Raw genomic sequence first — 10,397 nt, forward strand, 5'->3', positions numbered from 1 at the left:
TTAGATTATAAAAAAAGAAAAAAGGCTTATTGTATCTTGACAGATGTATTGTTAATTAACAAATTTATTGACATACAATGTGAAAATGTTTTATAAAAATACATATACATATACAAACTTTTTAAAAATTGTAATACATACTTTTACTAAGAAAAATATAATATATTGTAAAAGAAAAATTTCTAACTTCAATGTTTCATTAGAAAGGGACAAGGAATCTGCAATTTTACATACATATAAAAATATAAAAATAAATCCATAATACTTTATTAATTTCATTAATGGATTAGCAGACATTTATTGAATTTATATCTCTTTTCCTTTTGGATTCACCTTGAAAGTTACGAGCTTTATACTCAAATTCAAATCTATTATAACGATATTCGTCTGCAATTTCTGTCATAAGTGGATCATTAATATTTGGATGTACTAGTAACGATCGAATAGCAGTTAAAAGATTTTCTAAACTTATAGTTGGTTTCCAACCACCTTTAGGTGGCATTCTTAATAGATCTAAGCATATACGTCCATTATTATCAATATTTGGATGATAAATCGGTGTGCGAAATTTCACATGTGGTGGTTCAAAGGGATATCGTTCTGGTAATTCGACATCTAATTCAAAAACACCAGCTTCATATGCACATCCAGCAGGCCCAATGATAGTAACTAATATATATTCTGTTGAATCTTCTTTTATATAACAGGACACCCCTTCTGGTGGCTTCACCATTAAACGAGCTATTTCTCTTCTTACTCTGTGTGCTTTCTGCATTTTTTCTATGTACCTCCTACTAACAATCAAAAAAAAAAAAATATATATATATATATATATATATAATTTATCTAATTCATCCACAACTTATTTATTTTTCATAATAAACTGTTCTTTTTATCATAATGATTTAAATCGCTTTTTATGCCTTCTTACGAACATAAAACTTATAATAAATTATTTTATATTTCGTGTTTATGTCGATTATTTTACTTACTCTTGTACTCGATTGTACAATTCTTAATTATAATGTGCAAACTTATAACTATCTTCTGTCTTGTTAATATTTATGTATAGTGTAACACAAACGTTACCTTCTTCGACAACAAACTTTCTAACGATAAAATTTCATATTTCGGTTGATGTATATAAATGCTCAGGACCGTATCCATAAAGGTTTCTATGAGAACAGTAACTGTCGCTTATTGCGTGAATAAGTTTGATCGCTAGCACGGCTGCGGCAATTAAATTGCATTAATGCCTTTCATTTCTTTCTTTTTTTTTTCTTTTCTTTTTTTTTTTTTTTTTTTCTTTTTTCCTTCTTAGATCAGATATAGAGGAAAATTGATAATTAATCAAAAGAAAAGAGCTACAGACAATATTCCTAATTCGTACTTTATCACGACATCGTTTTGTTGGTTGGCTATTGTAATTGGCGCGAAATTTTAAACTTATAATTTTTTTCTTGGCATTAAGTTTCCTGTCTTATCGACGACGTTGTGTCCGCCACACTAGAGCCACATTATAACGACATCTGTTTATGAAGTATTAATTGGATTAGTAAGAACTTTGGGCGTTGACCATAAACTATCATACTTTTGTTTTATTCAATGAACGGTTAAGTCTCGCTGTTACTTTATTACAATAACTTTATTAATGGTATTATCTACCTAGTGTATTATTTCTGTGATTTGTCGCACACGGGATATAAAATAAAATATAACAATTATTTCATGAATTACTTTTCAAAGGTTATACGATTATGAACGTAAATTATTTTTATAGAATAATAAACTATACCAAAGGAATTTATATATTTATATAGATTATTTGTTTATTTTAGAAATATGTGGCTTTTTATTCTATTATTAACCGTGCTCGGTGGTAATTGTCAAGAAACTTTAGAAACAACTCGGTCTCCATGGCTTAGTGGAAACAAAAATGAAAATATAATAATAAAAGATGCGTAAGTATAGTACAATTGTTATAAAATATTATAGTACCATTAAGATATTTATATTGTTTATTTTTAGCACATATTTCGTGGTGGCATCGCGTATGGTACGTCCAGGCCAGATTTATCGAATAGCTGTAAGTGTATTACATAGTTCACTACCAATGGTTATACGTTCTTCCATACAACGTAATGGAGTAGAAATTGCGGCTGATCATCAAGAAGTTAAAGAGGGTATACCAGAAACATTATTAATGCGTATGCCACTTACTTCTGTACAAGGAGATTATAACTTACGCATCGAAGGATTATATAATAGTTTGACTGGAGGTCAAGCCTTTTTAAATGAAACTAAACTTACCTTTTCACAAAGATCTATGACAATTTTCATCCAGCTAGATAAGCCAGTATATATGCAGGGAGAAACAATACGTTTTAGAGCCGTACCTATTGACACCGAATTAAAAGCTTTTAATAGTCCTATTGACGTCTATATGCTAGATCCACATAGACGTATTATGAGACGTTGGTTGAGCAGACAAAGTAATTTAGGAACTGTCTCTTTATCGTATCAGTTGTCAGATCAGCCAGTTTTTGGAGAATGGATCATACAAGTTATAGCTCAAGGACAAGTAGAAGAGAAAACATTTTTGGTAGAAGAATATTATCAAACACGTTTCGAAGTTAATGTCACGATGCCAGCATTTTTTTTTGAAAATGATCCATACATTCATGGGATCGTTCAAGCAAATTATACATCTGGAGCGCCTGTAAAAGGAAATTTAACGCTAAAGGCCTCTTTCAAGCCTATAGATAGAACTGGAAGTTCGTCAACGCAAATAGAGCCTATTGAAAGATATTTTAATTTTAATGAATATTATCCCGCATGGTTTAAACAACCAAACGTTTATGAGGAGAAAGTGCCTGTAATGAGGTTTTTCAATGGAACGTATCATTTTCAATATCCAATGGCAGAATTACTTAATATTGCTCCATCTTTGGATGGAATGGAAGTGAGCATTGTTGCGACAGTTGGAGAAAGGTTTTTAGATGAAATTGTTGTTGGTTATTCTATGGCTAGGATATTTAATTCAACCATAAAAGTATATTTTCTAGGTGGCACTCCACAGGTATTCAAGCCAGCTATGCCTTTTACCGTGCATTTAGTTGCATCTTTTCACGACAATTCAGCATTACGACTTACTCAACTTAAAGGAGCAACAATGGAAATACGTGGAGAAGTTGAAATAAAGTCTGGTGGACGAAGAACTATGAATCCACAATATCTGAAACCTTCTTCAGAGTATGAGGGTATTTGGTCTACAAAAATAGATCTCAGAGAACAAATTGGATATCCACAAAATGCGGAACAAACTCAACAAATGCTCAATGATGTCACTTCTATGAAAATATCTGCTTATTTTACCGATGGCGAAGGATTTAGAGCTCAATCGGAATTATTATTATTCGCACATGAGTCTCCAAATCAGAAACATATAAAAATAATAACATCAACTGAAAAAGCTAAAGTTGGAGAATACATAATATTTCATGTACAGACAAACTTTCATATAGATTATTTTAATTATATTATCATGGCTAAAGGAACGATACTTTTAAGCGGACAAGAATACATGCAGCATAATATAAAAACTTTCGCAATTCCATTAAGTCCCGAAATGGCTCCTGTTGCAACTGCAGTTGTGTACTATGTTGGCCATTATGGGGATGTTGTTGCAGATTCTTTAACTTTCCCTGTAAATGGCATCTCTCGTAATAATTTTACAGTATTCATTAATAACAAAAAAGCGCGTACAGGTGAAAATGTGGAAGTTGCCATTTATGGAGAGCCAGGAGCATATGTTGCGCTTTCGGGTATCGATCGATCCTTTTACACTATGCAAGCTGGTAATGAATTAACTTATGCAAATGTTATATCAAAGATGGCACACTTTGACGAAGATACTAATGGGACTTACTCTCATACTTGGTTGCTTCATGGTGGAGATCCTGATGAAATGGTTTATTTTCCGTCCTCTACATTTGGGATAGATGTAAATCGCACTTTCGAATATATTGGATTAGTTGTTTTTACAGATGCACTGATCTATAGACGTCCAGATCATTGTAATAGAACCCAAGGATACGGGGAGTGTCTCTCGGGGCGTTGTTATAAATTAGAAAAAAAGTGTGATGGCATGTTTGATTGTGAAGATGGTACAGATGAAGCACGCTGTTTACATGGCAATGCAACTGATATTTTAGAGTTTAGAAAGTGGCGTTTTAATAGGATTCAAAGACAATATGAAAATGTTTGGCTTTGGAAAGATATAAACATAGGGCCACATGGTAGACAAATTTTCAACATAGACGTGCCACGCAGACCAGTTCATTGGATGGTCACAGTTTTTGGTATGTCTCCGAGCAAGGGTTTTGGAATGTTACCTAAAGCATTGGAATATACAGGAATTCTGCCATTTTATATTAATGTAGAAATGCCAACGCACAGTAAACAAGGCGAACAGATTGGCATAAGAGTGTCCGTTTTTAATTATATGCGTGGCGATATCGAAGCGACAGTTGTTTTAACAGGATCTAAAGATTACAAATTTGTTCACGTTGAGGATAATGGCATTGTACAGTCATATAAACCACGCACTTCTTTTGGAGAACATCAATTCTTTTTATGGATACATGCTCAAGATGCAACTGTTGTATATCTACCAATTGTTCCAGTAAGACTGGGTGACATTAAAATACATATTTATGCAACGACATTAATAGGACGTGATTCCGTTACGCGCACCTTACATGTAGAAGCTGATGGGCTACCTCAACATAGGCATCAATCCATTCTCCTTGATTTAAGCAACAGAGCGTATGTATTTCAATACATGCACGTTAACATTACAGAAACACCAATTATATCTTACGACGAAAATCGTTATTATGTGTTTGGATCAAACAAGGCAACTATAAGTGTAGTCGGGGATGTGGTTGGACCTATATTTCCAACGATGCCTGTCAATGCTACAAGTCTTATAGATCTTCCAATGGATTGTGCTGAACAGAATATGTTCAGTTTTGCCGCTAATATGTACACGACATTGTATATGCGTCTAGTCAATCAACGCAATAGAACGCAAGAGAAGGAAAGCTTTTATTATATGAACATTGGATATCAGCGACAACTTTCGTTTATGAATCCTGATGGATCTTTTAGTCTTTTTCGCAGTGATTGGAACCAATCTGCATCTAGTGTATGGCTCACTGCTTATTGTGCGCGCATCTTTCAAGAAGCAAGCTTTTATGAATGGGAAAACTATTTATATATAGATCCCGATGTAATCACGCAAGCCGTTTCTTGGGTATTAAAGCATCAAACTCCGGAAGGATCTTTTTACGAAGTGACATGGTTACCAGATCGAAAAATGAATAGCTCTCTCAATTATAATAGTGATATAATAAGATTCAGAAATATTAGTCTTACTGCACATGTGCTTATTACATTGGAAACTGTAAGGGATTTGACAGGTGGCTTGGGTTCTCAAGTTGCTTTAGCTTCTGCAAATGCCATTAAATGGTTAGAGAGAAATATGAAACTTTTAGAAGAAAAAGGGAAACCATATGACGTTGCTATCGTATCATATGCATTATTAATGGCGAAAGCCTCTACAGCAGAACAAGCATTTAATATTTTGACTAGGCACGCACGTAGAGAAGGTGGCTTAACGTATTGGGGCAGAGAACCTGTTCCACCTCCGCCACAAAAATTGGAAAATCAAAAACCATTCCTCCTCCCACGTTTACCTTATAAGTATGACGCAGAAAATATAGAAACAACAGCATATGCACTTCTTGTTTATGTCGCAAGACAAGAGGTAATGATAGAACCAATAGTAAAATGGCTAAATGCACAGAGATTGACAGATGGTGGATGGGCTTCCACGCAAGATACTGCGTGGGCCATGAAAGCTTTAATGGATTATACCGTCAGATCTAGAATTAGGGATGTTAGTTCGTTAAATGTAACAATAGAAGCTACAGCTTTACCTGGGAAGACACAAATATTATCTGTAAATCCAAGCAATCTTGCAAGACTTCAATCCATCGAGGCATGTGTATTTTGGACGGTAACATACATCGCACAATAATTAATTTTTATATTTAATGTATTCTTTCTTGTAGATACCTGAAGCATGGGGAACCGTAAAAGTCCAAGCAAAGGGTGCTGGATATGCAATATTGCAAATGTCAGTGCAATATAATGTTGACATTAAAAGATTTCAGACTCAGCCACCTGTCCAGGCATTTGATTTAATAACCAGAGCTAATTTCCATGGTAGAAATCAATCTCATATTTCATATCTCAGTTGTCAGAGGTAATTTAGAAATCGATTTTCTACGTATTATAATTAAAGAAAAATGTATATATTTTATATTATTGAATCATTCTTGATAAATATACAATTTCCATATAGGTGGACAAACATTAATGAATCATCCCGCTCTGGAATGGCAGTTTTGGATGTAGCTATTCCAACTGGTTACATAATTCAACAACAAAATCTTGATAAATATGTATTATCAAGAAAAGTAAGGAACTTACAAAGAGCACGGTTTCAAGGCAGGAAAGTCTTATTTTATTTTGATTATTTAGATCAGGAAGAAACTTGTATTAATTTTACAATAGAAAGATGGTATCCAGTTGCAAACATGTCACGATATCTTCCCATCAGAGTCTATGATTATTATGCTCCAGAACGGTTCAATGAATCTATATTTGATGCTTTACCAACTTACACTCTAAACATCTGTGAGGTGTGTGGTAGTTCGCAATGTCCGTATTGTCCTATTTACAATGCTGCTACTATTTTGATGTCTTCAACAAATCTTATCTTTATTACAACTATTTTAATAACTGTAATGAGATACTATCGGACACAAGTATTCAACGTAGTTGATAGTTTTCTTCTATAATTTTCAATTAACCATACCACGATAGAAAAATTTACAAAATATTTCGATGATACAAATAATATAAAGGCAAGTATTATTTATTTTTTCTTGCAATTACAGAATTACAAATGATAACATGACGAATTATCATCTGTCACATGTTATCATGTTAATGATTTACGATTTTTTATTACTTGATTATTAACTCATGTTTTATGCAGAAGTATTCCCATTGATTTAACATATGTAATTTAAATACCTTTTTGCACATAGTTTTAGTTTGTGTAAAAATAATATTTCTCAAAGATCTGTATATAGTATATTGGAGCATAAAAAGATGCTCCAAAGCACAAAGAGATAAAAGAAAACGATACCGTCCTGTTATATGTATGTTCGTTCATATCCAAGGAAATATTTGGGCAAAAGAACAAGACATACGTATTAACATATTTCATTGTTTTAGATAAGCATAAGAGATATATTTTAATAATTAGATTTATATTTTAAGTATTATATTATATTATATTATAATAATTATCATATATGGCATACTTTTCTTATATTTAATTGCGATGGTCTACTGATATACAATATTAAGGCCTATTATCCAATAAGATGTATGCATACAGGGATAGAGATATTTATTGATGCACATCACAAATATAAGTTGCAGGTCATAATGTCGTATGAAATGTAGACACATTGCAAATCTTTAAAGCAGATTTTCGATCTGCATAATCTTTCAAATGCCGTCCATGCAAGTCTGTTATAAAATAGCTTATATTTTAAATAATCCGTGCTATATATATGTGTTCAACAGGACATCAGTTTTTTTTATATTACACATATATATATATGCGTGTATATATGTGTATATATGTGTATATATATATATATATATATGCACATATAATGGTATCAGAGGTACAAAGATAGTTTAAATCTTAATGAAAAAAAGGAACCGTCCTGAACTATATGTATAATTTTCATTGTCGAGGCGATAGAACTTAATAAAAAGAAGTAGCATTTAATACACATTAAAAATATTTTTATGTTTTATAACATTTATAAAAATAAATTAAAATCGAATTCGAAATCTGTCTTCACATGTATTAAAAAATTCATCTTCCATAGGTCTTTCCAACATTGTTGATTCTGTCTTTTGATAGGAAGAATAGCGAGGAGGTGAATTTGATGGAGGGAAAAAGCCGTAAATATTTTTGAAGCAATCTTTAATATAGCAACATAGTCAGTCTTACAATAATAAGCCAAAAATACAATCTATATATCAAGCTTGCGACGAACGGGCGATAAACGCGTTTCCCTTGCTTGAGTGCGTTTCTATCGTTTGGAGAAATTATTATGGCGGATAAAGAAGGATAATAATCATTCAGGGAAAAAGAATGCACGTTAATTCTGCCCGTACTATCGCGACGAATTTTACAATTTTACACATAATTATAATGTATCACGTTTGCGAAATCGTAGGTCCTATACTCTCTCGTCGATGTTGCTATCTCTTTCTCTTTCTCTCCCTTTATTTTTCTCTTGAGATAAAATATACGCATCGCGCCCTATTCAACGAAATTTTCTTAAATAATACAAGACCTATCGCTGATGAACCCCTTATTGTTTATATTGAATGGTTTAAAGGACAAATCATTACTGGAGCATAGCAAATTTCTATGTCCTTGGTACGGATTTTCCTAAAAGGACTATGCTCGACAACATATATACGTTCCGACATATCAGTCATATTAAAAATAATATCTAGATAAATGAAATGATGAAATTTTTGAAGAATGTCTAAAAAAGTCTTTACAAGTGATTCTACGATGAAAATGAAAGCAGATTACCAATAATCAATCAGTTCGGTTATCTGTTTTCAAATGCGTATCTGCATTTTTAATCAATTATCCAACTACTTTCTATTGATTCTAATTAACTTGCGCTCGATTATAATACCGAAGAAGTTAAAAAAAAAAAAAAAAAAAAAAAAAAAAAAAAAAAAAAAAGGGAAAAAGCAAAAAAGATGAGAAAGGAAATTTTGATCGTCCTTCGGTCGACGAAATAATCGAGCGCAAGTCGAAGAGGATAGATCTTGTTCATAATTCGCGCGTATTTTCAATGAGAATTATGAACGACATCTAGCGAGAAGCTCCTAAAGCTTCCAAAACGTTACTACTGCTTTGCTTAGCCCAGTCTGAGGATTCATAACGCGCGAAGTTCATTAAGTTTTGTCCTAATTACCGTTCATCACCAAATCGCTCACAACAAACATTGTAATTACAATATTACAATTCATTGTTATTCATCGAAAAAAGTTTTTCTTTTTATTCGGGGGGTTCCTCAGTGTGCCACTAAACACTCGCATTTTGACGTTCTCTCGTGACATAGAGACCTAAACTCTAAAATCAAATAGGGCGGGAAAAACCATCGATACAAATATATAGATATATTATAATATAATAGTTATTTGATTAAACATTTAAAGCCTTACGTAAAATATACAATGTGATGTGTGTATTTTTCATACGTTTTGTTTATGCGATAATATTACATCATGTTGTTGTTGGTATTTTCTTTTTCGTATGAATATATCGCGTAACATCGTTGCGTCACGTCGAAACGGATGTATTCTTCTCTCATTTTTTTTTTCTTTTTTTTTTCTTTTTTTTTTCTTTTTTTTTTTTTTTTTTTTTTTAAAGACTTCTCAAAATATGCACCCATATTTAAAGTTTCTTAGCTCTTTTGTTTTCTTCTCCTCTTTTTCATTCCTAATCTCGATACACACTTTTTTCTCACGAGTAATGGTAATTGATAATATATAATATACGATGTAATTTTGGACCAAGAGATTTTTTGATACGGCAGTATTGATACTAGAAAAAATTTTTTTTTTCTTTTCTTTAGTCACTATTACGTTTCCCTATTTCTAGCGATGAAAGTGGGAACAATATCCTCGGTATATAAACTCGTAATTTTCCGATAGCGATTAGTATAATACAGATTATCTTGGTATACAGTGATTAGTATCAAATCCTAGAGCGGAACCAATCGAATGAAATGGTTCGAAACGCTTCGGAAAGATATGCATTTTTTTGTTTTGTTTTTTTTTTGTTTTTTTTTTTTTTTTTCCCCATCAAACGTGTTCCTTTTTTTCAATTAGAGTAACACTTCGTTCGAGAAACTCTTCGACGAACCTAAATCTTTTCCTTTCTTGGTTTATTTTTTTTTTTTTAACTTTTTTCTTTTTCTTTTTTTTAATTTTTTCTTTTTCTTTTCTTTTCTATTTTTTAATATCATTACGAGGATTTTTTCATTCGTAATAGATCTTACAATAGCAAGTATCCTTACGTAAACATTAAAGGCCGTACGTTTCGTTAAATAAAAGCAAGCTGGCTATAATTTAAAGCTTTTCGGAAAAGCTTTAAAGGATCGACAAATCATACAATTTCATGAACATTCTCGCTGTACACAGATTTTTTT

General features: G+C 32.1%; 2 protein-coding genes across 4 annotated transcripts in view; one reads left to right on the plus strand and one right to left on the minus strand.

Moving 5' to 3' along the window:
* Window positions 1–26: 26 nt before the first annotated feature.
* Window positions 27–1,460, minus strand: LOC124954535 (ubiquitin-conjugating enzyme E2 T-like). 3 transcript variants are annotated; one of them, XM_047507614.1, is made up of 2 exons: window positions 1,090–1,460; window positions 27–791 (listed from the first exon to the last, which is right to left on the minus strand). In XM_047507614.1, the coding sequence occupies exon 2, from the start codon at window positions 773–775 to the stop codon at window positions 287–289; it is 489 nt and encodes a 162-aa protein (XP_047363570.1). In that variant the 5' UTR covers window positions 776–791; window positions 1,090–1,460; the 3' UTR covers window positions 27–286. The 3 variants fall into 3 exon arrangements, with proteins under 3 accessions (XP_047363570.1, XP_047363569.1, XP_047363568.1); XM_047507613.1 differs by having other exon boundaries at window positions 27–794; window positions 1,090–1,458; XM_047507612.1 differs by having other exon boundaries at window positions 27–794; window positions 993–1,433.
* Window positions 1,461–1,517: 57 nt separating this feature from the next.
* LOC124954526 (CD109 antigen) overlaps window positions 1,518–10,397 on the plus strand; it is a 10,486-nt gene continuing 1,606 nt past the window's right edge. The window contains exons 1-5 of the mRNA XM_047507587.1: window positions 1,518–1,746; window positions 1,839–1,961; window positions 2,029–6,064; window positions 6,138–6,331; window positions 6,431–10,397. The exon at window positions 6,431–10,397 is cut by the window's right edge and continues 1,606 nt beyond it. Coding sequence (XP_047363543.1) covers window positions 1,843–1,961; window positions 2,029–6,064; window positions 6,138–6,331; window positions 6,431–6,929 — 4,848 coding nt within the window. The 5' untranslated portion in view covers window positions 1,518–1,746; window positions 1,839–1,842 and the 3' untranslated portion in view covers window positions 6,930–10,397. The remainder of the gene's footprint in view (window positions 1,747–1,838; window positions 1,962–2,028; window positions 6,065–6,137; window positions 6,332–6,430) is intronic.

This window comes from Vespa velutina, chromosome 15 (genome assembly GCF_912470025.1).
Source record: "Vespa velutina chromosome 15, iVesVel2.1, whole genome shotgun sequence".
NCBI lineage: Eukaryota > Metazoa > Arthropoda > Insecta > Hymenoptera > Vespidae > Vespa > Vespa velutina.